Genomic DNA, 27654 nt, shown 5'->3' on the forward strand with positions numbered 1-27654 from the left:
GAACGGGAAGATGAGTGGGGGTACGGGTAATGGTACGGGTACGGCTAATGGTACGGGTATAAAGCGGTATTCGCGCAAGGGGGAGGCTGTTAGTGTTAGTGTTAGTGTTTCGGGTGGGGATGGGGGTGGGGACGGGAGTGCGAGTCCGAACGGCAATGTCCCGACGACGCCAGCAGTACCACAGTCGAACGGAAGACCCCAAGGCGCAGCAGCACCATACATGCGTCCCGAGGACGCGACCTCGATGCGGTCTTTAGGGTATGGGGATGGAGATGAGTATGAGTATGAGTATGTCCCTGGTCTTGGGCTTGGTCTTGGTCCTTTGGCGAGCGGATACGTCTCCGCTGGATCTGAGAGTCGCAGGAGCGTGGATGGTAGAGCCGAGAGTCATAGGAGTGTCGATGGGAGATCTGAGACTCACAGGAGCGTGGACGGGAGATCTGAGGCTCATAGGAGCGTTGACGGGAGATCTGAGACGCACAGAAGCGTGGACGGGAGATCTGAGACTCACAGGAGCATCGATGGTAGATCTGACAAGGACAAGAGCAGAGAGAGGGGTAGGGGCAGGGACGCGAAGCGGAGGTCGGCGTCGGCGAGCTCGAGCGGGTCGTATGAGACGATGGTGACGATGATGGGGGAGAAGGGGACGGGGAGCGCGATTGTTAGGGGTAAAGCTGTGAGTGCGAGTCTTTGAGTGCTGTGTTTTTGAGTTGTGTTTGTGTTTATGAGGAGTGTGCATGCATGCTGATGCGTCTTTATTGTCGTCAAGTTGCCTGCCCTGGAAGAATCCACCGTCGTTTCTTCTCCTTCCTCTCCTTCTCCGTCCGCGCCCCCACCTACACAGATACCCAAACCGACGCACCATACCCACCGCACACACGGCCGGACGGCGAGCGACGGCAGTGCGATTGCGAGCGTCGATACCCATACCCACTCTCATTCTCATACCCACTCGCATAGTCATAGTCATGGCCACAGCCGTTCCACAAGTGCAAGCCAAATCCCAATCCCAACGCCAAGTCAGATCCCGTCGCCGAGTCAGATCCCAACTCCAACCTCCCCCGTACAGATCCCAACCCAAGGCCCGCGCCTCCGTCGTATCTCAGGCTCGACCTCCATCTCTGTCTCTTCCGATAAAGATAAAGATAAAGACACAGACAAACACGTACCCGGGCCCATCACCCCTCCGCACTCCCTCGACGAGCATACCTCGATCTTGTCCGGAACCCATTCCTCTGCTTCTTCGCCCGCTCACGCTCGTCATTCTTCTTCCTCTTCGCCTGCTCACGCTCGTCATCGGACCGCGTCACTCTCCCGCTCGAAGCGTAATACGCTCCAGAGTCAGAGTCCGGGTCAGATCGTGTCGTCTGCGGGTTCAGTTAAGGATGAGGAGGCTTCGAGTATGGGTGTCGGTGTGGGGATGAGGAAGGGACCGTTGATCTTTCAGAGTAAGGAGGAGAGGTTCGGGAGTGCCGGGATGGGGATGGGGAATGGACCGTGGCCCGTGCAAGCTTCCGCTCCTGCTCCTGCTCCGATACCGATACCGACCACAATCACGACCGAGTCCCAGCCTGTCGACATCCCGGTCTTCATCCGTCCTTCGGAGGATAAAGGATTCATACCACCCCGTCGACGCAGCATGCAGATCCTCGCACCGTCTACATCTCCAGCAACATCGATGTCGGTCCCCGTCCCTTCGTCTTCTCCTGTTTCGTCTTCTCCTGTCTCTTCATTACGGGGAACGCACGCACAGGTGCCGTTGATGACGAGGGAAGAGAGGGAGATGGAGAAGGAGAGGAGTAAGTCTAGGGAGAGACCGCATAGACGGCATGCAACGGGTATAACCACTGCGGCGTCGGCACAGGGACAAGTTCACTCAGCGCAGACGTCGCCCGTCACGCCGAGACAGACTTATGGAGACCTCTCCAACGCGGACGAGCCACCACTACCACCACTTTCACGCGCAGAGGTCCAGAGCGTCAAGAGTTCCGTCTCGACGACGTCAAGCCACCACCATCAGAACCACCACCAGGGCAGGTTCTTCGCGAACAATGACGTCCACCCGCTACCAGTGTTGGCACAGCTGCGGGAGGCGAAGACGTCGCAGACGAGTTTGAGCATGAACGAGAGCGACGAGAGTTCGGCGTATCCGAGGACGTCGATGTCTCATCATTCTCAGTCTCATTCGGGGTCGAAGCCGAATTCGAGGGCGGGACGAGAGCGTGAGGGCGAGGTGGACGGTCATGCTAATGGGGATGTGGCTGGAGCGGGAATTAAGGTGGCGAATGGGACGAATTCGGGGGCTGAGGCTGAGGATGGGGCGTTGAGCGTGGAAGCGTCCGTGAAGGATAAGGATAGGAAGAAGAAGAAAGCAGAGGAGAAGGAGAAGGAGAGGCAGAAAGAGAAAGATAGGTCCGTCACGCCGCATAGTCAAAGTCGACACCTCGCCTCTCCCCCGCCCCCGCTTTTGGCCCCCTCGACGTCCGAGAAATCGCATAACCGGCTGCGTAAGGCTCATAAACATTCTTCGATGCCTCCGCCCGCGTCTTCGACTGCTTCGAGCACGAACCATAATCATCGCGAGTCGATGGTGATCCCTGGTACTCATTCGCCGACCCCGATCCCGAACCCGAGCTTGAACCCGACTTTTAGCGACTCGGGCACGGTTTCGACTCAGGCCGGCTCACAGACTTCGCGGAAGACGAGTTCGCGTCGTTTATTGACGAAACAACGACCCTCTGCCAATGGGAAACACGGACATGCTCATGGCGATCCCCAGCAACAACAACAGCAACAGCCCGAAAGGCCGACTCATTCGAGAGAAGAAGGCTCGCTCGTCATCGTCGACGCTGATATACCCCACATTAACGGCATCGACATCGACCATGATACCCAACAGCAATCACGCCAGACGCACAAGCACAAAGCCGGCATCCTTTCGATCGACGAGGATCCGTTCGCCAAGTCTCCCATTCACGCACCCGTTCCTAGTAAGGCTCCATCGCAGAAGAGCTCGACTCTGGCTTCTCGATCTGACGCTATCAGCACCTCTTCTGCATCTGATGTGATGGCCAACAACAACAACAAAGGCGGGGAGATGAGTCCGAGCGGCATGGTCATGGGGATGGAGATGGAGAATGGGCATGGGCATGGGCATGGGCGAACGCCGCGGAGGGCCAGGGAGGGCCACAACGATCAGCATCAGAATCAGAACCGTCGCCAGAGGAGGATGGGCGTGAGTGATGAGGGGGAGTTGGGTGATGAGGATGATGGGGGAGGCCGACATGGGTATGGTGGGGAACTGAACGGTTCCGAGGACCATAGTCACTATAGCGCGAGCATCGGGAGCGGTGGCGGTGGCGGTGGCGGTGGCGGGATCAGCATCAACGGGGCCACATCAAACGGACACGGATACTCATCATCAGCGCCCTCTGTCGTTGAGAAGAGATCGTACCGGAGCGGACACGGGCACGGATATGGACTTGGCCGTTCAGGATCAGGATCAGGATCAGTGTCCGGGTCGGAGGATCAACACCGTGGTAGGAGGATGATGCTTCCGTCCGGGGTCGAGGAGGTCTTGTCTTCCGAAGTGGAAACCGTTCCGGAGGTCGACGAGGACTGGTCGTGGTACCCGCTCGTCAAGCATCTCAGCGAACCTGCGCTCCTCGCGGCGTTACTCAACGAGTTATCCTTCCCGGAATGGATGGCGCTTTGGAGCCTGACGAAGGAGGTCCGGACGATGTTCGAGGAGGTGAGGGAGTTGAGGGAAGTGGCGCTCGAGCGATATCTTGGCATCGTTGGGTATGTGAGGTGGAGGTGGGAGCCTCATACTCCGGAGCCGTTGAGGTTGACGTTGAAGGAGCTCGCGATGTATATGCGGGGCGTGTCGACGCCTCCGTTCGAATACACTCAGACGGCGGCCGCGGCGTTCTTACCAGAGAAGACAGAGGAACAGATCGACGAGGAGAGAGGGTTGAAGAAGGGAGCGAGGGCTTATACGAGGCTTGTCATTCGCTTGAGGGAGCAGGCAGAGACGGAAGCGGAGCAGGTCGCCATGATGAGGAGGGCGCCTTCGTCTCTCAACGGACATAGTCCAGTCACTACCCCGGGTGGAGGTGTCGTTGGATCCCGTCGTGCCAGTGCCGGAGGCCCTCCGCCCGCTTGGGGCTCAGTCCCGCCTCGCCGTGCATTCTCTCGACAGTCCACTCGTGCACCCTCGCCCTCGTTCTCCATCTATGCGCATGGACATAACAATGCGCCGCGGGAGGATCCGGCGCCTTTCCTCATCGGTGCCACTTTCAGGAGTCCCTTGTTCAGGCTGAGGAGGGCGCCTTTGCTTAGAGTTTTCGTGCCTTCAGCGGAGGGAGAGTGGTTGAGCGATGAGGCCATTTTGGAATGTGAGAACGAGCTGAAGAAGGCGGGAGTGGTGGCGTTGTTGAGGCCGGGCGATATCGTTTGGGATACGGCGTTGGGCGACGAGGGTAACGTTGGGCGGCTGGCCTGGGATGGCAGATACTTGATCGTACGTATCCCCGTCGTCGTTTATCACTATCATTTTCGAGGGGCTTGTCTGATGTTGTGATTTTTTGTTGTTTTGTTTAGGACCTCGATTTCACGTATTCTGAGACAGGCGACCTCCCGGCCTATCTCCCTTCGCTCGCGTTCCCGCCACCGTACTTCCATCGAGTCATCCGCACCGCCGGAGAACACAACAATCCCGTCTGTCACATCGACGTGTCGCCATGGGGGAACGAAATCATGTCGCACTTGCAGCTGCTGCAGGATCGAGTCAAGACCGAGACGTACGTTTCTTTTCTTTTCCCTCTTTGCCTCGGGACCATACAAATTTGACTTAAAAACATTTGAATTCAAACTTATCAGGCCCCAGGGAAGCGTCCACATGGTAGTCCACTGGGTCCACCGTTCCTCTTTCAGGATTCGGACGCCGCCACCATACCAAACCCAGTCTCAACGCTCACTCCCGGGCGCACCGCTTCTCGTGCTCCCGACCAAAGAGCGACGGCCGGTAGATATGGGTTGGGTGGGCACCGTGGTCGTCGAGACGGAGGGTACGAACGAGGGGCTTGCGGATTTGAAGGGCAGGTGTAGGGGTGGTTATCCCTCCAGAAAGGGCTCGAAACGAGTTGCGGATGGTGCGGAGAATGGGGCGAGCGGGGAGGTGCCGAATGTTGGCGAGAGGGAGAGGTGTGTGTGGAGGATATTGAGGGAGAGGAGGTATGTGGTTTTTCGCCTTTGCTTCTGCTAGAGGGATGATCGACTGATGATGTTTGTTGCTTTTGGCTTGTAGTCGACCGGGAGAAATATGGCTCAAAGCGGTCACCTCCAAGGAACGGCTGCTTCCTTGAAACTTCATCTTGGACATTTATACGACGACTCATATCTACGAGACTCTCCGCGACTTTTTCTTTTTCTCCTGCTGCTATGGTTCCGACTCGGCGTCAGATATACGAAATTGCTGAGTGTCTATGGACTTTATACCTTGTGTTGTTATCATCTTGTTGTGCTTGACCATTTTTGCTTTTGTTAGATCTCCTGCATGTATCATCGTCTCTTGCTGCTGTTATTGTGTCATGTTGTGCTCTTATCTTGATCTGAATGCCATTCACGGACAATCATTCAGTGTTGTTTCTGTTCACGTCCTTTCGGGTGGCGCAGAGTGTGGCCCATGGGGCAACCGTCTTTCTACGCAAGATGGCTAATCCTGCCCTCGTACAAGCGACCAGATTCTTACAACACACTTCCGAATCAGACAACACACTTCCGAGGCAGCAGGCGCAGTTCGGTCAACAAGTACATCCTACCAACTCCAAGATGACAGCTGTCGTTAGGCAAGTCCGGCGCCACATCATTGGGTGACTCTCAACAGGCTCGTCTTTCATTCTGTCAAAGCTCCGTGTCTCGCAGATCTAACCATATATGCCAGGTATGGCTTGCTTGATGTGACTGCCAGGATACAGTGTGACGGTCTATCCCCGCAGACCATTGGAACCTCCCAATCAGATCTCCATGAGGTATGTAGGTCTCCAGAATCCACAGCGGAGTCAGATTCGTAGAGTGTGGGACGGACTCAGTTGAAAATGGCAGCTTGTTCTGCTATCCAAGCACTCTGTCCTCTGAAGTAAGTCATATCTCCACGTCATCTTGGACGACCTGTGCTTTGACGAGAGCGTTCATTCCGGGACCTCGAATTGAGCGGTCCACACATTTTGCCGAAAATCGTCACGGTCTTGCTAGGCGAGGAAGATCGTCCGGGAGACCCGTCGTTTGGCTTGTGTTCATTCGTGTGGACCGCCAGTGGCGTCGATGGAGCTCGCCTTTCCGAACATCGCGATCCTGCCTCGCCAAGCAGTGGCGTATGGAGATCTTCGTCGAAGATGATGAATCTATCGAGTGTGCGTAGGTGTGCATGTATCTCGTAGGCGCTTCTCGTTGTGCAGGGGGATCTTGTGGTCAAGATGGCAGATAGTACACTTGATAGTGGCTTGGGCAAATCATCCGTCTTGGCCAACGCAGGATACGTCAGAACACCATTTGAGCAGGTGGCGTTGGGCTGTAAATCTCCCTCAAAGCTGGTGGGCACGCATTGGATTGCCATATGGATTCGGTCCGAGTTTCCTTATCTGTGATGCCTCTGTTTGAGAGGGCCAAGCCCCTAGGAATTAGGAGTTTTGATCTGTGCGCCGACTCTCATTGAATCATTTCGCGAAGATGTGGAGGAATCTGGCCGGCCTATCTCTGTTATTTGCACTGCCTTGACGCCCCCTACCGGTTTGAAGTTGACGTAGATGTGATCGCCCTGCTAGGCGCTCTCGCCGGCGATAATGCTTCGTCGTTATTCATCCTTGGATGTCGTTGTGTCCATACTCGTATATGCACGAAAGATCAAACGGCGGGTAGGAACGAAATCTTCACCAATTATTGGTCGGTTGTATATCCCAGAAAGTCGAGTGGGGATATCGTTTCATAATCATGGCCTCCTGCGACTCAATGCGAACGAGGAACGAGGAACCACAGATGATAGAGTTCCATGCAATCCGAGGGGCCGTGGCGGCCCCGTACAATGTCAGAATCGCCAAGTAACGCCAGGCCGAGTGTTGTATATGCTACTTCACTCCTGCCACAGCGAGTCGCAGAGCTAGAAGACATACATTGATGATGAACCTCTAGAAAGTTGGACTTTCCTGTACCTTCCTTCGCACGAAACCTGCCTTTGACTCATGGCTGTATGTGACATCACATGGAGAATGTGTGGCAGGAATGCCTCACTTCGCTTTCCCTCGACATTCAAATCTCGAACGTGCCTAACTCTTCGAATTATGTTACCGAGAGACCTGTCTAGGTACAGGGTCCATTATATTCCTTTGGTCTCCTACAGTCGCTACACCAATGCTTCTATACCGGCACACATCCACGAATCAGCTCGTTTTGCAAGCAATGTGTTGTTAAGTCAGAAAGCGACACATACTAGATGCACGCCGGGCTCTGTAATATTCACAAGATTACTGTTCGAATTAGGGAAGCATACCTTCTAAAAAATAGTGGGCATCGGTTCTACAAACTAGAACTTTCTGTTGAGCTCGCACATGAAGTGCGAGGACTTCATACTCAGGAAGAATCTGATACTGTAGGACGTGGGTAAGACCATGGCGAAAGAACATTGATGGACACCGTGCCGTATTTGCTCCTGTTTATCGAGGAAACACCCGGCCGCTCGTCCTGAGATCTGACTGGCTGACATGCACCTTCCTTCCATTGGACCACATTGTGCTTCAGCTTTTCTTCTGTTGATCTGGTTCTCGCTGCTGCTAGCGGTTCTTTTTCCTGGCTAACCTTGTTTAGTATGTAGCTGCCAGATGGATCGGCGACAGATAGACCTTCCGAGTCGGCATGAAGCCGCAGTAAGTAGAGAACACGCTGACCGGCGCATTGAACGCCATGTATCATTACTGTACGTGGAAAGGTATACCACAGTTTTATCGTGGTCTGACTTTATCTCTGACTTCTGGTCCAGCTGCATGTTTGACAGAGCATGAGGACGGGACATCTTCGCATGGAGATTATTCGTTGCAGTACTAGTATATGTACGTCAACATGAGCAATGAGCGCTAGGCAGATCCTTTCGATTTCAGATCATGGGCGGCACAGAAATCCAAGCACGTTTAAGTAGCGAGTTCTTGCCAATACCAGTTGCCAATTGGCAGCGCTTTCCCTGAAGAAACGTCGTTGGCTCCGCACTGCCAATCTTTGCATAGCCCCGTGCGAAAACATTGACGTTTTCTGCCTTTCCTCAAAGCGTGCAGACCAGTGTAAACTTCTAGTATCCGCTTCGGCTCCGCTTAGCGACGGGAGCTCAGCCGCGGTGAGGAAGGTTATACCGGATTTGTCTTTGGGTCAGCCAGCCTGCAAGTCCATACTGGAGGAATACAATCCCTATCGGGCCTCGTAGATTATCAGTATAGCCTACTTATTCACCACCTCGCAACCTCTCGACAAAAGGAGTCTCATCTGATACATATCCGAGACCAGTGGGGACTTGATGATCTCACACGCCGTTTGTGTCCGTTACACGCAGTTATGGCGTCCTTCTCGATGTTTCATACTGCCGCATCATTTCTTACAATTATGTGACAAACTCACCCAGCCTACTACTCAGATCATGATATGTGCACCGTGTCTGTCTGCGCTCACCTGGCACCATCAACGCCGTACTGCCTGGGCGTACACGCCCCTGTGCTTCTGCATTCCCAACACTTCCGGGAGCGAAGGGGTGAATAGATATATATATATACACCCACGAATTTCGCTTCCGGCTTCTCGCCGCGCGGAAACCCCTTCCTCTTCACCATGAGTGGCAACATTTTGACGACCGCTGCCTGTGGACTCCTGCTCACATCTCTCTACTTCGCCACACGCTGGTTCGATAGACGCAACCGCAGTTCATTGCCTCCACCACCAGGACCGAAGGGATGGCCTTTAATAGGGAATATGTTCGACCTGCCCACAAAGGATGAGTATCGGGTGTACTCTCAATGGCATGAAACATACGGTACGCTTCGCGTTGCTCAACGTGTTAAGGCTTATCATTTAGCCGACTTTCTTATCAGGTGACATATGCTCTGTGACCGTGCTTGGCCAACGGATCGTCATTATCAACTCCCCCGACGTTGCGTTCAAATTGCTCAACAAACAGATCTATGCTGGTCGACCTCACTATAATATGTGCTGCGATTTGGTGGGCTGGAGTCACGCCCTCGTGATGCTTCCCTATGGCGAACGTTTCAAGGGCTACCGTGCGATGCTGAAGAATGCGTTCGGAAGCCGAGCCAGTGTCGAGAAATACAAGGAAACTATGGAGACCGAAACTCACCACTGTCTTGCCCGGCTTCTGAATCAAGAAGGAAGTACAAACTTTACCGGGCCTATCAGGAGGTGTGTTACCTAGCTTAGAAGCGGGAGCATTATTTTAACTCTTTTGCAGAGCAATAGGCGCCATCCTTCTGGGGATAACTCACGGATACGAAGTTCAGTCCGAGCACGATTCTTTGGTAAGGATAGCGGATCAAGCGACAGATCAGGTATGCTTCCTGATTTTCTGAAGACTTTCACTTCACTCACGGAATCTCTAGCTTGGTGTATTGCTGACACCCGGGTCCTTCATGGTCGACACGATCTCCGCATGTAAGGCTCCATATGTTTGTGACTGACCCCATGTGCTTATACTTGTTGATAACCAGTGCGCTTCATTCCAACGTGGTTCCCCGGTCCCTTTGCAGATTTCAAGCGACTTGCTCGGGACTGGCGCAGCGATCTGTACGGCCTGACGGAACAATCCTACGCATTTGTCAAGAAACAAGTGGTGGGTGGAAAGTTCTGCTTTGATTGAACACTTTCTGAATCTGCGTTCAAGTCCGCCGGAACCGCATCTCCCTCCTTTGTGCAAGAATTGATCGAAGGGAAAGATCTGACGGAACAGGAGGAACTTGATATCAAATGGGTTGCTAGCTCTATCTACCTGGGCGGTGCCGACATGGTGGGCATAGCTTTATTCTCATGTTGTCTGCACGAATGCCATTGACCTCGTCTTTCAGCCGGTATCAGCGTTGTCTTCACTCATGTTGGCCATGGTTATGTTCCCCGAGATGCAGAAGAAGGCGCAAGCCGAGATCGATGCAGTCGTTGGCCATGATCGACTTCCATTGTTCTCAGATCGAGACGATCTACCATATGTCGAGTCTATGCTACGCGAAATCATTCGCTTTGGACCTCCGGTCCCCCTTGGTATGTCTTCTCCATAATGCCGTCTAACATGGATATCTTACATCAGCACAGGTGCACCACACTGCGTAACGGAGGACGATGTCTACGAAGGCATGCTCATTCCAAAAGACTCGATTGTGGTCGCGAACCTTTGGTACGAGGAGCTTTGATCGTCTGCAGAAAACCACGCTGACATTCAGGAATGATAGGCACTTCCTTCAAGATCCAAATGTGTACCCAAATCCCGAAGTATTCGACCCTGAGAGATTCATCGCACGAGAGGGGAAGCCGGCACAGCCTGATCCCTATGATTTCTGCTTCGGATTCGGGCGCCGGATCTGTCCTGGTGCGCTGACCATTCGTTCAAAGCTCTCTGATCATCTGACTCACATAGTCTCCGTCGATAGGTGTTCATCTCACAGACGCGCAAATGTACATCTTCACAGCATCGATACTCTCGGTGTTCAATATCGAGAAAGTCGTCGAGAACGGTGTGGTACAGGAGCCCAAGCACGAATTCACCAGTGGTGTTCTCATGTCAGTGCACTACACTTGTAACCTCCTCTTCTCGTTACTCACTCTTGATCCACTCTAGTCGTCCCAAGCCATTCAAAGCGGTTTTGAAACCACGCTCTGCGAAGGCCGAAGCCCTCATACGGATGTTCGGAGACACTGCTTGAACCTCCTATCCCCAGCTCGGCCTGTCCACACCTCGTTCCCGTCAAGTCATTCTACTACCTCTCCTTCAGCCATGCAGCCCCGTTTATTACTTTTACGATTGTGTCGATTATTCTTACGACTCCGTCGATGATTTCGTTTACTTCCATCTTGATCTCACTCTAAGTTTTTCGTTTCCCAATCGATATATCCGGGCGTACCATACGCACATACCTAGTTCGATTTCAGTTGATTTCAGTAGTTTGCTGTATTTTCCTACTTATTTGTTCTTTTCTACTACGATTAATTGTCTCTCCGCTCAATGTATGCCTTTTCTTTACCGAAACGTTTATGTAGCTCGCAGCAGGAGCACGTCTTCACACAACTTAGACCGTCTTATGCCGTTGAAGTGCCACTCGTCGACGCCACACAAGGGCACTTTGAACTCCGCCACAAAATTCGATGGTGGCTTACGCCACATCAGGCTTTCTTTCGTTCCTCCCTGTTCCCCCACCAGAACGATGAGCGCGACTCACCGAAAGGACTCACTGTCCTCTATGACGTGTAGACCGGGGCTACGACCATACGAGCTCTCAATCGTTATGCTGTTGAATCGTAAAAAGACGGGGTTTGCCATCGGGGTCGACGTAGTACGGTCCTGTCAGTCATGACTCCCTCTTGGCTCGGTAACTCAGGGTTGACTCAGGCTCTGGTGTTTTGAATTACCGCTCAAGTTTGACTGTGAGAGTCCCTGTCGGTATCTCTTGCCCCACTACAGTCCAACATGCTGGGAAAAAAATCTGGACCATGTTGCTTTCGAGACCGTACTAGCTCAATGGAAGGGCGTAATCACGCATCTCTTGTACTCGGGGAACCAAGGACTAAGCAACGTCCCTCGAAGCTTGTTCTGCTCTCTTTGTCTCCTTGTGCTTATCTTCGCGATTACCATCTCTTTATTCTCTCTTCCGGAGAGATTCCACTCGATTCGACGCCAGCGGCTCAATGGGACATTCATCATGGCGCCTTTCCACCGCACGCTTCTCCACTCTTGCTTTGACCTCGACTATCTCATCGATTCATAGGCTACCTAAGCCGCAACTCGTTGGTTTCTCCGTGCGTTCCTTTATGCCGTTGACATGAAATTCGAAGTCGCACAAAGGCGTAAAGTGGCTCAGAATCTCACATTCTCACCTTTCATGTTTTCGATTTCACTCGATATTTTTGAGTACAGGCTTGTATAAAATCGTCCCTTTCCAACACCGTCAGGCCCTCTTTCTCATGGCGTAATCCCTCTACTCGTAATACATTCCAGCTACTCGGAATCCCTTCCAGCTATCCGCCACACGAACCTCTACACTCGTTCCGCAGTCTTCGCCTGTCGCTCATCCTCCTCATCTACTACGTCTACATCTGCAATCTCCAAATTCTCCGTCGTAATGCAGATCTGAACGGCTGGTCCCCGCTCTATACCAAGCCCTCAGTCTCCAGCGTCAACCCGACCCGCCCCATACTTCCTCATCCCCGCTTCCCCTCATGCCTCCGTCCCGCCTGGCCATCGAAGCGTTCGGCTCGCCAGTATACTCGACCAGCCCGTCCATCAATCTCTAAACACACGTGTTTACTCCTCGCGGACGATCGACAGCTATCCCCGCATCCTGTCCGTATCAGCGCCACGACGCCATCCAGAGTCCGGAGAAGCTGCAACCTCTCTGGGACGTGCGGCGCGTTGATCGCTGGTGCAGGTGCAGTGGCTCCTACCAGAGACAGGCTGGATAGCGAACGGGGGGCGAGGGCGTTGGAGACCGCGGGGTGAAGCGTGTATGGCGCGGTGTGTTGGCCGGTGAAGGATGGATTGGCCCCGTTCATCGACTCCCCACGATTCCTCTCCATACCTCCAACACGTCGTGCTCCACCCACCCGGCCCTCCGAGCACCCATGGCTTTCAGGGCTCCGTCACAACTCCTCCACCACATCCAAGTTCGTCTGCCGCCACCGTGACACTAATCCAACCTCCCAGTGCTCCTCTATGTTCCGTACGGCGTACACATAGCATCCCTCCGTCTTTCGCCCTCCGGAACATAGTTGGCCTTCTGCTTCGCGGACACCCGACATCGGTGGTTTCGTCCCCTTACCTTACATTCGGACCTCGACGGACTCCCCTCTGACTCGACCGAATAACGCGCTGCAACGCGGTATCCTCTCGTCGAATCGGAGTCGAGTCCGTCGAGGTCTGAATGTAAGGACCGGAAGGAGTCGCAGGAGGGGGAACACTCTACGGGCTAACCTGGGGCTCTTGCGTGTCGGGAGGATCTGACATTGAGGTCGCTTTCGTTTTCCCATAGTAGAGGGTGATGAAGAACGTGTGATGCGTCTCTCGAGATGTGTGAAGGAAAGAGATGTTGGGGCTAGTAGGAGAGAGAGACGCGCGTCCGTGGGGCACATCGTCCACTGGCAGATTTGGTAGGAGACACGGTTGGCAGGAGAGAGATGGGCCTGAACCGTGGTTTCACGGCTTCCAGAGCGACCAATACCCTGAACATGAACGAATCGTCCGCAGTTTGGTAGGCGTCATATCTAGCAGTTCTCTGCCGGCGCGGCGAGGAAGTTCGTTCGTGGAGGGAGAGTGGCGAGTGACCCCCTGACGCTGGTGGGAGCAGAGTAGATGAGGATGAACGGGGAGCGAGGTCGAGTAGGAGACACGTCGAGCTGGAGAAAGATGTGGTTAACGGAGAGTTGTTGGATCGCGCGAAGGGGATCCTGGATGGTCTCAACACGTTGAGGAAGGATCGGAGGCGATTCGTCGGCGACCTCAGGGCTTGTGCTGATTCACGACGCTGTGGGGGAAGGGCGACGGCGTCTTGGGAGCGATGGAACGAGGTCTTGCTCGTTATGCAGAGGCCATTTCGACGTCCATGCCCCGTGCACCACCGTTCCATCTTCATCGTCGCCCCATCACGCTCTTCCTCGGCAGACTTCGCGACATCCTCTCCTGAAGCCGTGGACCTAGGGCGCCGTGGTGGTGATGCTTGCGGAGAGGAGCCAGATGGGATTGGGTGGTCGTGGATGGGACGATAGAGGAGGTCACCAGAGGTTATGATGTATGGGTCCGGAGGTTTGTGATGGACGAGGACTCAAGCTGTGGCCGCAGCGTCGTCTGAAGAAACTTTCTGGTGTGAAGGGGTTGGGTTTTATAGGAATTGGGGAGGGAGGGGGTGTTGTAGGTACTGATTGTTCACACTCTTTTGGATGGATCACTCCTTTATTTCTCTTGTTGTCTGTATGGTGGTTGCACTTTGACGGATATATAGGTATATACGTTCGATTCGTGCTTCATCTTTGACTTGACCGCTTTGTGAGGTCGGAGAAGTAAACGTCCTCGATTGGGACTTCAACAGTATATCACGCAGATATTCTCCAGCCTTTTGTGCTGAGAGCTTCAAGAGACTGCATTGTTGGCGTCGTCCCTGCTGCGATTATACCACAACTGTCCGTCCACTCGTACTTTGTTTTGCTCTTTCTCTCGCCACATCCGCAGCTGGCTCTTCGAAACTCCGTTGCGAATACTGCTTGAATACAAAGGATATCGACAACTCATCGGAAAAGCCATGCTTAGATAGCTTTGTATACCACCCTCCGTGCAACATCGCCGTCCACAGCGAGTCGGAAGAGGACGACAATCGAGAGGAACGTCACTCGTCGGTCGCCTTCGGCGCGGCACCGCCAGAAAGCGTCTCCGGCAACTCTCCGGCTGGCCGCGGAACGAAACCTGGACATCGTGATTGGACCGGCGTCTCCCGATCGCCCGAACGAGGCCGTCCGTCATGTCTTTTGAGCAGTCCGGGGAAGCAAAAGGCGTCCTTCCGAATTCACGCGACAACGTCCCCTCCCATCCCTTCAATCCCTTCCTCGACATCCCGCTAGCCTTCGACCTCACCGTCATCATCGTCACCGGCGTCCCTTGCCTTCAAATCACCCAAATCCGCGGCTAAGCATACTCGAAACAAGTAGCACTATGCAGGCCATCGTCGCGCGCGGTGCATTCAACGCATCTCGGTCAAGGACGCTCGCCAGGACGTTCGCGACGTCGTCGGCGAGGAGACAGGCGGTGCCGACAGAGAAGCCAGCGCTGAACAAGCAGTTCAAGATCTACAGGTGGAACCCGGATGAACCGGCGAAGAAGCCGGAGCTGCAGACGTATAACATCAACCTGAACGAATGTGGACCTATGGTGTGTACTCTTTTCGCATTGTATAGGGGAGGTTTCTATGTGTAGATAGCGAGAGTGTCGCGGAATACTGTACTTGTATGACGAGGTAGAGCAGCACCTTGAACCAATCAGTCTGAAGTTCGGAATACCTCGCTCACCATGGAACCTCGCTCCTCCCCTGGAACTATATGTATCTTATTATCTTGTTACTTATGCATACTCTGGACTCCATAGGTCCTTGACGCACTCATCAAGATCAAGAACGAAATTGACCCGACACTCACCTTCCGTCGTTCCTGCCGCGAGGGTATCTGTGGCTCCTGCGCAATGAACATCGATGGACAGAACACCCTCGCTTGTCTATGCAGAATCGACCGGTCACCGAAAGACTCGAAAATCTACCCTCTTCCACACAGTACGTCTTCTTTTCAACATGTCCTGCGTTGTGGCGACGGGCATGGTATCTGTGCTGCAACGAGTCTCAGTTGGATGTTCGACGGCCATGACGTCAGATCAGGGCTCGAGAAATCGAGTATCGTAGGGTAAAGTCGGTACAATGGTCGTTAGCCTCTGTTCTCTGAACATGGCTTCACCAATGCCCTCCGGAAAGGCAACTGTGTGGCACCTGCCGCCCGACTGTGGCCCTCGATCGCCGTACTTACCGCGCATCCTTCTCGCTTCCCCTTTCGCCTTTCATTCCACTTCTCAATAATACCTAACAATTACTGATATCTCCTCCCTTCCTCCGCTCTCGTCACCAGTGTACGTCGTCAAGGACCTCGTCCCCGACCTGACCCTCTTCTACAAACAATACAAGTCGATCGAGCCCTACCTGCAGAATGACAACCCGCCCGCAGAGGGCGAGTTCCTCCAGTCGCAGGAGGACAGGCGCAAGCTGGACGGGATGTACGAATGTATCCTCTGTGCGTGCTGTAGCACGAGTTGTCCGAGCTATTGGTGGAACCAGGACGAGTATCTTGGACCGGCGACGTTGATGCAGGCGTATAGGTGGATTGCGGATAGTCGGGTGAGTGATGAGGTCCTTTTATTATGTCTTCGGAGACGTGGAGTTGTTGGGCGGCTACTTCGAGATGGCGCGGCGGCGTGTGGCGTCATTGACGCGGCTTGTTTGTTAGAAGGCGAAATATACTGACTAGACCCTTTTTTTCTGTTTGGTCAATCTCTATAGGACTCGTATGGTGCCCAGAGAAAGGAGAAGCTCCAGAACGAACTTTCGCTCTATCGTTGCCACACCATCTTTAACTGTACGTTCTCCCCTCTTTCGCCACTTTTCATATTTTCCTCTTTCTTCCCACTAGTCCCGCATCAGACACTTTTCAACTGAACAATTCCTCGTTTTCTATCTCACATCTTGATTTTTTCGACGCATCGTTGTTTTGATTTCGTGGCTCGACCGACTAACTCATATCTCCTCCACAGGCGCACGTACCTGTCCCAAGGGCCTCAACCCCGCCGCCGCCATCGCCAAGATCAAGCTCGAGCTCGCTGCCGATTAAACACCTTTTTCTCTCATGCGGGCATGGACATGGGGCGTGCATCTCTCATGGGGTCAGAGATGCGCGTGGGTCTGACGAGCGTGATGTGCGCTTGGCTTTGTTCTCCGGATCCGTGGCGCTACATACTCTTCTAGGATCCAACGTGGGTGATAAGGCGGGCAGAGCGCATGCATGCATATGACGGAATGTATTCTGGTCTTTTTTCTTCGTTCCTTCCTTTTTTCTTCGCTCTGTTTCTTCCTGCCTGCACGTTCAATCGATATCTGTCTTTCTTTTCTTCTTTTGTCTCTTATTGTTTTTTTGTTGTTCCTGTTTCGTATACGCATCTGGTCTATTCGATTTCAACGTGAATTACAAACGGACTTCGAACCTTGGTGAATCGACGGTGACAGTAATTGTTGACAAGCTTTCGACCGCGGGCATGATGAGCTGGTAAAGATATCTATAGGTCGCAGTGCGTGAACTCTGATGAGCTTTTCCCGGATGAGAAACTCGTTTACGCATGATAACAGGTCGAGAGCAATGCCAACTGCAATGATTTATTTGGTGGGTTTGCGTTCATGATCATCAATAGTTCGAAGACATGCGGGGCGCCACCCTTCGATCTGGCGGAGTTCGAGGTGTTCTCGTGTGGCACCAGCTGCAGGTGGCGCGGAGTCGGAGCTCGAGTGGTCATCAGCGACGTTGGAGAACGTGCAAGGACATGCGTCACTCAATTCTTTCGGTCTTATATTTCATTCGAAGAGACGCTGGATATCGTACATAACTCCTATGAGCCCAATTCCTACATACCACTCATATTCTGAGTACCTGGTTACCGATGACCTAGTAGCTCAGAGCCAAGAGAGGTGCGGACACTACACGAGATCGATAACCGCCTGAAGATGAATACATAGTATATTTACACTTCGAGGATCATAGGTGTGCAGGCTGAGGAGGGGCCGGATGGTTCGGGCTCGGGTTCGGGTTCGGATGCATCGGCACAGTATTCGTTAGAGGCGAGAGATACGCTGGGACTTGTAGAGGTATTTGAGATGGCAAAGCGACCACATAGACTGGATATCCTTGTGACGGGGCTGCACTACCAGTCCCTGTCCCTGTCGTTCCGAGGCTTGTATCCGGATCGGTGCGCTGAGGCGTGTTGATGTTCTGAAAAGACGGCTGTGGTTGTAATGGCGCAGGATACATGAACATTGGCGGTGGAGGGTGTGGCAGAGCAGGATACACAAATTGTGTAGACGCAGATGGTGCCGGCCCACCATATCCATGTCCGTGCCCCAACGACGACGAAGGCACCTGCATCAACGTCGCACTCGACGCGGCTCCCGGCATCGCAAACGTCTGCCCAGACGCATTTACCAACAGCCGTGTGCCACTTCCCCCACCGTGACCCGCAAGCAAATCGACCGACGCATGTCTCCTCGGGGCGTACCACGTCCTCGAAGGCCCCGCCCTTGTCCTCGGGACGAAATCGACCGTCACGTTTTCCGTCGACATCCAGGGCAGATCGTTCACATTCCGGAAGAAGTTCTGGATGCGGGCGAGTTGGGAGGGGAAGGACGGTTCTGGGCGGGGTTGGATCGGGGATTGCATGCGGGCGTAGTCGGGGGCTGGTTTCGGTTCGACGAGGACGGGGGTTTCGGGTTCTGCTGTGATACCAGTGTCGCCCCGAGGACGCGAACCGGTGCGGGAGGTCGAGGGACGCTCTCTCCGGATGTCGAAGTGGACTCCCGTGGGATCGCGAGGAGGGGAGATATTTAGGGCGGGATGTCCAGGGGAAGGTATGCCTTCCGAGGACGAACTCGGACCGGATTGGTCGGCGTCGGATTCAGGATCAGGATTGCGAACCGTTGGTGCAGATGTCCTGGACGTCCTCCGTGTAGAACTCCGTCTCGACGAAGACATCTGTCCGCCGCTAACGGATAGGTGAGACGGAGATCGCTGTGACTGTGTGTGACGAGGGGAGCCCAAACGGTGAGGCGACAGATGCTGCGCACCACGAGAAGGAGCATAACTCGATGGTGGTGGTGCAAGCATCGCCGGATGTTCCGAAGGCATGTCGAGTGCTTCGACATATAACACATTATCTCCCATTACCTGAACCGCTGGGGACCCATACGGAGGTACAGTGCCCTGCTCCGTTGCCGGGGTAGCCCATTGAGCATGCGCGCGAGGCCTGCCCCACTGCTCGTGGTCTCGCCCAAGTTTCTCTGGTGGCATCTTGGCAGCCCAGCCCACATTACGAACCATAGCGCGAGGTAATCGCTTCAGGTTCGCGACAAACCCACCAACAAACCTCCTCCCTCGTCCCCCGCTTCCGCGAGAATTCGAGGATTCACCGGCCGGACTCCCATAGTATGCGTTATACCCACCGTGGTCACCGTTCGACGCATCCAAGATAGGAGCAGGTTCCACTGTCATATACTCCGGGTCGTCTACAAATTCCGACACTCCGCGAGCATTGGGTGCAGGAGTTGGGATGCCCCGTACGGGCTCGACGGGGGGTGGCCCGGAGCCTCGCGGGTACGTATTTCGGGGTGGGAGGGAGATGCGATGGCTGGTGGGACGACTGGTACCGTTGGAAGATGGCAAGATGCGACCTTCGGATGCGTCTATGGGGTGAACGAAGGGTTCGTTCGAGTTGTATGGACCGTGAGATGGAAACTCTACAAAAGCTGAGGACATGATGGCCTAAGTGATTCAGGGGTACTAGTGCCACAGCTTATATTTGTCTCCAGTGGTCGGATGAGACTAGTGTGGTGAGAGCAAAGCGCAAGCAAAGCGACTTCAAGAACAGAAGTGAGCATTCTGTCAACACGTGTGTCTAGCGGGGCAGAGGTCGTTGCAAGTGGCAAGTTGGTGGCTAGAGTGTGGCAAATTGAGCGCTCACCGGGTCACTGCTACGATTGATCTCCGTTTCGAGCTCCGACGCGGCGCCACCCTGTTTGTCGCAAATTTCAAAGCTGAGTGGCTTGAGCTACGCCAACCAAACGCCAACGATCCTTGTTTTTCGTCCTCGTTCGATGCCCACTGCGTGAAGACTCATCTGTCAAGCTATGTTTTCTTTGTAGGCTGTCACTGGCGTGCCTAGGCAGCCTTAAACTTGAACTCGCTGGTCCGCTCTAGCCTGAGCAGCGGTGTCGGGTTTGCGTTGCAAGGTTGAACGGCTCTTCACGCATCAGCCTGCAGGCTGCCAGCTTCATCGATTTCCTCCAGTCAAAATGCCGTGCTCTATGGTATCCCGGCATTCACTGAATCACCCTCTGCCCTTCGACAAGCCTTTGTCTCCTTTTGTGTGAAAATGGCATCACACACCACTATAAAATGCTGCTTCCTCTCCACTTATTCGCCAACGATTCAGATCTTTTCACCTGTCCATCGACATATCCCTTGCGTATAATTTAACCTCTGTAGCTGAACGCTAATTCTGTATCGACTTGTTTCCGATCATGTCCAATGAGTCTCGCTTACAGCTAGCGGCTGGGACGATCTCCAGGAAATCCGCTCTCGAAGACACTGATCAACAGACTATCGCCAGAGTGCTCGACTTGTTCCATATCCCAGTAGGATCTAGGAGGAAGAATATATGGGAGACTCTAGAAAGGTGAAGACTATTATTCTTCAACTGTTTTTACATTACAGCCTTTGCTCCTGCCACCCCCGGTGGCGCGAACGACTGACTGGAACCACTTGCGAATTACTTAGGATATATTGCCCGTGATGTAAATCCTTCGGCAGCTAACCAGCCGTCCCTTCCCTTTTCCTCCTGGCTCGTCGCGACTGTATATGAGGTTATTCGGTGCTGGATTGGGGGAGGCACTCATTCAGAATGCGCTCGACAACGTGCCATTCGTCGATGATCGGCCTACTATAAGGGATGAAGTTAGTGCAGCTCATATGGAGAAGGTAAGCTGAGCACAAGGATATGGATCTGTAAAGGATGCAATGAATCTCGGATGGCCATATGCACCTTCAGATGGGCCCGCCCTTCCTTTCCACGCTATATATCAGACCCGACCGGCAACGGAAGACAATTTCACCATTACTCCCGAGGCCCGTCGAACTATATGGACGCATTGGGAAAGGAATGGAAACCCTTGATGAAGATGGTGCGTTTGATACTAGCTTTTTTGGGTATGGAGATGACCCTTAATCAATTCTGCTCGTGTACTGGCCCGCTTGCCTTAGATTTCGGAAACTCCGAGTGAAAAATCGATGAAACCGTCCGCATTGTCATTTCCCACACCATCTCCCTGATTTTAGACGTTGATCCCTTCTTCGACAGGTGATCATCTTTCTCCAGAAGCCATGTCGTATTCTTATTCCTCCGGAATGCCATCCTGACCGCACGCGTGCTCCTTAGGGTTATGTACGAATGCGAACACACCATACCCGTCGTCCTCCGCAACTTCCTTCTCTGGACAGACGGACAACAGGACCACCGCTCTGTCATCGTCATGTGCCTTGACGATGTATTCGTACCTTCACTTCCTTACGCTGAATATTGCAGAGGTCGTATGTCGCAGCCACTCCGACCTAGCATAATCACCCTCGTGCTCAAAGGCGCCAACGGTTCATTCGACGCCATCATGGAGAAGTTTGGCTGGCTGTTGTCTTGGACTTCTCCTCGGGACACATATTCCTGTGTCATTCTTCTTCAGAAGTTCGACATGCTCTTACGTCCCAACAGCCAAACATCGCCTCTTCACCAGGAATGCCGTCGGTCCTTCGTACGCTCTCAGAGTTTTTCTGAGGGTCTTTTGCGTGTTCTGCATCAAGGGGCGCAGGGGTGCGTGATTGCACCAGTCTTCTCGGAAGCGAATGCGGTCTGGGAGACTAGATCAGTCCTCAAGTTTTCACCATTCTCGGTGAGATCTAGTCGCATGCGCAGGTCAAGATGAAACGAGAGCCAGGTCATATTTTGGGATTGGTGAATGCAGGTCTATTCAAGACTGTGGATGTGATTTTACCTGTGCACAATGCCCGTCGTACCCATTCGGAGGACGAGTCACGCCCTGCGAGTGAGCCAGTCATTTTTGTTTTCTCCTTCTGCGCGCTTCTAATGTAGTCGATAGCGTTTGTGTGCTTGACACTCCAATGGACCCTGGAATCCGCCAAGGTCTTCCCTTCCGCTCTTGAAGCCGTCCGCCACCAACTTCTTCGACCGCGAACACTCCGATGCCTCCTCGAAACAGCCTTCGTCGAGAGCCGTTCATGCTCAAAAATGCCCTCAGCGCTATCAATCATTCAGCGATGACCCTGATAAGTTCTACGGAAGAATCCTCAGCGACAACATCAAGATGTTGCACAAGTTGGAGAAGTTGTGTCAGGTGGGTTATGAGGACGAATGTGAGAGACGCGGATGTGCGAAGAAGACGAAGGCGAGGTGCTCACAGTGCAAGACGATGGAGTGTTGTGGCGCAGATTGTCTGAAGTGGTCTGAAGCGGTGAGTTATCCTCTAGATACTTGCGTGATCCAGATACTGATCTAGGGTCGGTTTCGTTGCTTCTCTTGTAGCGATTGGCTTGAGCATAAGTTCATATTGGGTATGAGAGTAGTCAAGGAGATGAGATCGAGTACGATAGTGTGCCTGTACTGCCGTTGAAGTACTCTGAGGAAGAAGATCAGCGACTCGGGATCGACCTGATGAAGCGCGTTGTTCATGGATGATGTACTTTTTAAAAGGCGATACATATGCCTAACTACTATTGTTTCATCACGTCTCCAAATAGACTTGTGTGCTCCTAAGTAATGATTCTTGTTCGATGCTACTTCCAGAGGCAGTCTGAGCGGAACAGTTCGCTTACCCGTTGGGCCATCCTCGAGATGTAATGTGGCGACTGAGTGGCGGGGGGTCAGTGATCGGCAAAAAGCGAGCGCTGCACTTTTTTCTGCATCTCGACCTTTGTTCGAATTCGGTCGTGTTCAAACGCGTTTCCCAATCCAGCACTCAAGACGGCCATGGGACTCGGGCTCCGCTGATTACTGTATCGGAAGCGGTACGATGACCCACATGCGAGGGCCTTGGCACCTTACGACACCATCTGTGCCGTCCGCTTCTTCCGCGGTTGCCACTCCTGGTGCTTCCTTCCATTGTTCACCATGCCGTGGCCACGACATTCTGACACGTCGCTTAGCTTTGACCCTCTATCTGGAACGTGACTCGACACCTAAGGCCGGATATATAAGGCGCTGACTCTGCCCCTCTTCCGTTTCTATACTTGATTCCCCCCTCATACTCTTTGGCCAACACCTAACCTGTTTCTCTCCTCCTTCACCAACAACAACATCCATGGCATTTTGGGCCTGCTCACAGCTCCAGAACAGTGTTGATCACTGGAGACGTATCCTTACGGACCAGCCCGCTCGAATGCTCGACTTGTTTCGCATACCAGTTCGGTCCAAGGAGGTCAATCAGTGGGGAGATTCCAGAAAGGTGTGTGCTGTCGCTCATCGCCCGTCATCGAGTTCATGACATATTTGGTTATGTGGAAACAGGATATCATCCCGGCCGTACAGGCGCTTCACAACGAGGCTAATCAAGATGGAGCGTGTCAGACTTTCAAACCGGCCTTGAGCCTCGGACTCGCTGAACTGCTCTGTCAATATGCCTCGCAGAACCCCCCGTACTTCGATGATCGCCCAAGTCTGTTTCACGAACTTGATCCGACTATTGTTGGCCAAGCAGTAAGCATTCAGCAGAGGCTAGCCATCAGTGTTTATCCGAAGGTTGTGACTAACGTTTGGCTGGGATAGCTATGCCCACCTTATCGCGATATCCTACGTATTCTCTGTCACGTTCTGGTTGGGGACAATACTTTCGATCGGGTTGGAGGAAGTACGCTACTCTGTGATCAGGAATGGCAGCATCTCATCTTGGACGCAATAAAAGGACACTGGAGATCGTTGATGCAGCTGGTGTGTATCCTGTTCGTTTAAGATAGATCGTTACTTATCGGTCTTGCGATGCGTCTTAAATTTTAGTACTGGCAAGCCCCTGTTGGTCAAATAACCGAAGTCGAGCGGAGGATTCTGTCCTGGCTGGTTAACGAGATTTTAAGAACGGATATCTCATTTCAGAAGTGAGTGCACTCCTAGCATCATGCCTGTTTCTCAGACTGAAGATCATATATGTCGTTTAGGACGATGATCACCTGCGAATACACCCTTCCCCTCCTCACTCGCAACGTTCTCGATTGCACCATGTCTGACTTCGTCTCTGTCATCGACATGTCTTTCGACCCGCTTCTGGAACTGACTTGGGAGACTTCGCCGACTGATTCACGCGTAAATTCGACCCTAGGCCCGCTGCCTGCGGATGTTCTCGACCTTATGCTGAAAGGCTCAAATGGATCGTTCGGGTCCATAGTCTCCAAATTTAGCTGGCTCCTATCTTGGGCCGACAAACATGCGGCTTTTACTTGTCTCTCCGCTGTGCACAACATTGCGTCTATGCTCCAATCTGACTCCTCTGGACCTGGGGCATCGCTCCGCAGAGAATGCTGTCGCAAGTTTCTCCGGTCGGAAGACTTTTGGAGGGGAATGTTTCGCATATTGCAGATGGGATGCGCAGACCTAGACGACATTCAAACCTTACATATCGGACTCTCTGGGCCTACCCTAAGCACGGGCGATCGTATGTGCAATGCTGTCTATGACCTGAGCCGCATCTTTTGGAATGAGGACGAGGTTTTAGCTACGCAGGATGTGACTGCGGTGTCGATTCTGATGAAAGCGGGTCTTTTTGAGGCAATGGAAGAGGCGCTCGCTGCCTACGGCTCTCGTCGCCTTCGTCCCCTCAACGAAACACGACCCGAAAGTGAGTTATGCCTTTTCGCCATATCTCTCATTGCTCATCACGATCTAATTATGCTCTTCCTGTTTCCATTTTTTTACTGGACAGTTTTCCTCAACATGATGTTGGGAATCGTGTGGAGATTTGCAAGGTCTGATCCTACTATCGTGTTGCCCGTCCTTCGCCCGCTCCTACCGAGATCGCGCATATCCTATCTACTTTTGGAGACCATATTCCTCCGGGAGAGTCCCCTTCCTCACTACCCCGAGTTCAAGGCCAAGATGCCTCATCTTCAAATGTTGTACCGAGTTGGTGTTAGGACGGCTCTCAATTTCTACAATCAGCTGGAGGACTTATGTCGCAATGGTGAATGCGGGAAGCGTGGGTGCTCGAAAAAAGGAGGACCAAAATGTTCTCGTTGTCGAGAGACGTCTTATTGCAGCGCGGACTGTCAGAAACTGTGAGTGTTCTTCTTGACTCAATCATAGCCCTTGACTGAGACTCCCTTCTGAACGTTGTCTTGTAGCGATTGGCCTGAGCACAAGCTGATATGCGGTTACAAGAACGAAGACCCAACTCCTATGGGAGGTATCAAGGGTGGGATTGTCCTGCCATTCAGCCTGAGGAAGAAGGTTGAGAATTCGAATGGTAGAGCGGCGTAGAGGATGCGCCCAGTAAGCGCTTGACCCGCCAGAAGATATCCGATGTATCTTTTTGTATTCCACTTGTATTTTCGTCCTGATCCTCTGCACGTGGATCCTATGTTTGACACCCTTGTTATGAATCGAATTACTTATAGTCCCGGATTTCGTACATGTATTGACAACTACACTTCGAAAAAGGGACAGCGGCACCGATGATTCTTACAACCTAACAAAATAGAAAGGAAGAAACAGGGCTTCATTTGACCACGCTTGTTGAGAGCCCGTTACCGTAGCCTTGCATGAGCTAGTGCTTTGAAACAGTGAATACCCTTCCACAACAGCACAACGTTTGTGAGAATTACTTTACACCAAGCAGAGAAAAGCTGTACTCACTCAACGGCCCAGTCATCCCCAGAGAGCCCGGGCGAGACACATGCTCCGGCAGTGGTACCGTCGAAGAAGCAGTCATCCCCAGTGACGATACCGTTGAAGCCCTGGTGTAATCCGGTATTGTTGTTACAATGACCCCATGGCCAGGTTAACATCAAACATGAAGGACAGGCGTAATAAGTTCAAGAAACAAACATCACAGTCGATAGCGTCAAAGTTGAGGAACGCGAATGCACAGGTGCCAATCGAAAATTATGTGGCAGTTTGTGGAGGAGAGAGAAACTCTTCGGCTATACCGTGCATTGAGAAAACCAAGTAGAAGGAGGGTTAGACACTTGTGGAGCATTCTTTCGGAAGGAGTATGCACTCACGAAAAAGATCCTCGAGCGCATCCGCGAGCGACTGACAATCATCAATCGACGGCAGCACCCCCGAGTTGAAGCACTCAAGTGTACCTGAAGACACATCCGGGTCGGTTTGTTGTTGGTCGACCAGAAATGTGAAGTAGAAACCGTGTACATCCTCCGTTAGTACACTGCGCGACCTGCCTTTGCTCCCTGTCCCTTCTGGCCCCCTCAACTTGGGTGGTACCAGTATTGTTGGAGATACCAAAAGATCAGGACAGCTCGTAGTTTTGACGCTGATCGCGAGCCCGTTTTTGCTGATAGTGGTGCTATTGATGACTTCCCCGCCAGTGCCGCATGCTTCGCGAGGACTAGGAGGTGCTGATGATGTGTGATGCGGTGTCAGCATGAACAAAGAAGGGAAGCGGGCCAGAGACATCAGGACTTACATCCAGATCAGGGTGATGGCTCAAAGGTGCAAAGTTGGGATCAACTGCAAACGAATGAGGACGAAGTTACACATCCAGATGGGATCATTAACACGGTGTCCCTGAACTTGTACGTCCCTGAGGATCATGGGAAAGTGGGGCAGGATCCGTCGCTGCATCTAGCTGCGTCTGGACTGTGATGCAGATGGTGGGACTGTGTTCTGTCGACGCAGCCATGGGCGTTCAAATGCTTCTTTAAACTTCAGGAACTACACCATGGCAAGCGGTCAGTCATAGTACAAAATCAACACATGATCATGTACTCAGCTAACTGTGTTTCTTCGAACCGACGATATCGGAGTGTAAGACACTGGGAAGAACATACATCGCGAGGGGTCGAGGTTCGATGCCCATATTCGCTAGTGTTTGTGTTTATTTCTCAATAATGCAAAGAACACTAGGCATACCTAGATCCATTCGCCCAAGAAGTAGAAGGCATCGGGCCTACTGCGGGTGTGTTCTTTCAATCAATCAACACCTGGACATTTAAGATCCCCGACCGTTCGAGGTACAAACATCGAGTGTTATTAGAGCAGAGACCGTTGAGACGGTGTCAGGGAAAGGTCATGACGATAGCACTGTCTTTACAGCCGTTTCAATAAACCTTGTCAGAGGCGACTTTTTCTCCGAGCAGGCGAGATGAGAGGGACCCCGAGTGATGCTCATATAAGGAAATTGCCGGAGCGTAGGGCCACCGCCACTGTCATCCTCAGCAGGCTGGTTCGCACTGATTGAACAACAGACAGGTGGGAAGATGAGGCGGTATGGTGTCTGCACTCTGAAAATAAGTACAGAAAATTGCTGTACATATTTTTCATGTGAATAGAAAGCCTGTGGAGTCCATGAATTGCGACAACAGTGTCCGAGAAGTTGGGTCATACAACTACAACAGCTCACTGATGTCAAACATGGGTCGGAAATTGTAGTTGAGCATACATGAAAATATACAAATGCATATTTGAAGCGGAGAGACCTTATGCGGTAGATGCACAGGCAGATTCTCTCTATCCAGATATTTGAGGTCTCCGCCACAGGCCTCGCCACATAGGGTCAGAGAGGAATACACCGCGCCGGAGTGAAACGGACCGCGACTGGTGCTCGGGGGATGCGCCCAGAAACGGCGCGAAGAGAAAGTCGCCTCCGACAAGGTTTATTGAAACGGCTGTAAAATATTACAGTTATGTGCGCTCAAGTGCCTTCGAATGCACTTAGCTCGAAACCATACTCGATTATGTGGTGGGAAAGAAAGCAGCGATTGAACTGGACGACAGACAGTCCATGAGAGTCGGAGCGTAGCGAACCAGTCCCGAGATAACCCAAGGCGTGCAACAGA

At 52.7% G+C, this 27654-nt stretch overlaps 6 protein-coding genes across 6 annotated transcripts; 5 read left to right on the forward strand and 1 right to left on the reverse strand.

Annotated features, from left to right (window-relative positions):
* Positions 1-2530: 2530 nt before the first annotated feature.
* STEHIDRAFT_132910 (uncharacterized protein) lies at positions 2531-5366 on the forward strand (the record flags this gene model as incomplete). The annotated part of the gene is made up of 4 exons (XM_007306865.1): positions 2531-4522; positions 4603-4802; positions 4882-5235; positions 5309-5366. 4 exons carry the CDS (start codon positions 2531-2533, stop codon positions 5364-5366), a joined length of 2604 nt encoding a protein of 867 aa, XP_007306927.1.
* Positions 5367-8865: 3499 nt separating this feature from the next.
* Positions 8866-10958, forward strand: STEHIDRAFT_61815 (cytochrome P450; the record flags this gene model as incomplete). The annotated part of the gene is made up of 11 exons (XM_007306688.1): positions 8866-9067; positions 9126-9452; positions 9502-9596; positions 9648-9699; positions 9756-9877; positions 9929-10051; positions 10110-10299; positions 10351-10432; positions 10488-10624; positions 10686-10815; positions 10874-10958. The coding sequence occupies 11 exons, from the start codon at positions 8866-8868 to the stop codon at positions 10956-10958; spliced, it is 1545 nt and encodes a 514-aa protein (XP_007306750.1).
* A 3866-nt stretch (positions 10959-14824) lies between these two features.
* STEHIDRAFT_123376 (succinate dehydrogenase and fumarate r) lies at positions 14825-17030 on the forward strand. Its single transcript, XM_007306866.1, has 5 exons — positions 14825-15163; positions 15377-15557; positions 15904-16169; positions 16332-16407; positions 16583-17030. Exons 1-5 carry the CDS (start codon positions 14948-14950, stop codon positions 16657-16659), a joined length of 816 nt encoding a protein of 271 aa, XP_007306928.1. The 5' UTR covers positions 14825-14947; the 3' UTR covers positions 16660-17030.
* Positions 17031-17410: 380 nt separating this feature from the next.
* STEHIDRAFT_170268 (uncharacterized protein) lies at positions 17411-19344 on the reverse strand (the record flags this gene model as incomplete). Its single annotated transcript, XM_007306867.1, has 1 exon — positions 17411-19344. One exon carries the CDS (start codon positions 19342-19344, stop codon positions 17575-17577), a length of 1770 nt encoding a protein of 589 aa, XP_007306929.1. The 3' UTR covers positions 17411-17574.
* Positions 19345-20108: 764 nt separating this feature from the next.
* STEHIDRAFT_113045 (uncharacterized protein) lies at positions 20109-22330 on the forward strand (the record flags this gene model as incomplete). The annotated part of the gene is made up of 7 exons (XM_007306868.1): positions 20109-20263; positions 20406-20565; positions 20636-20768; positions 20923-20944; positions 21023-21448; positions 21779-22106; positions 22214-22330. The coding sequence occupies 7 exons, from the start codon at positions 20109-20111 to the stop codon at positions 22328-22330; spliced, it is 1341 nt and encodes a 446-aa protein (XP_007306930.1).
* Positions 22331-23267: 937 nt separating this feature from the next.
* Positions 23268-25117, forward strand: STEHIDRAFT_159400 (uncharacterized protein; the record flags this gene model as incomplete). Its single annotated transcript, XM_007306869.1, has 7 exons — positions 23268-23347; positions 23417-23498; positions 23645-23742; positions 23803-24479; positions 24564-24840; positions 24898-24915; positions 24982-25117. The coding sequence occupies 7 exons, from the start codon at positions 23268-23270 to the stop codon at positions 25115-25117; spliced, it is 1368 nt and encodes a 455-aa protein (XP_007306931.1).
* Between the last annotated feature and the right edge of the window lie 2537 nt (positions 25118-27654).

Source organism: Stereum hirsutum, assembly GCF_000264905.1.
Source record: "Stereum hirsutum FP-91666 SS1 unplaced genomic scaffold STEHIscaffold_12, whole genome shotgun sequence".
Classification (NCBI taxonomy): Eukaryota; Fungi; Basidiomycota; class Agaricomycetes; order Russulales; family Stereaceae; genus Stereum; species Stereum hirsutum.

Bases quoted from the DNA above. Each gene is read 5' to 3' on its own strand.
- STEHIDRAFT_123376 (XM_007306866.1), top strand. From the start codon at position 14,948: ATGCAGGCCATCGTCGCGCGCGGTGCATTCAACGCATCTCGGTCAAGG. The intron at 15,558-15,903 runs GTACGTCTTCTT...TCTCGTCACCAG, and splicing joins AATCTACCCTCTTCCACACA to TGTACGTCGTCAAGGACCTC. The intron at 16,170-16,331 runs GTGAGTGATGAG...CAATCTCTATAG, and splicing joins GGTGGATTGCGGATAGTCGG to GACTCGTATGGTGCCCAGAG.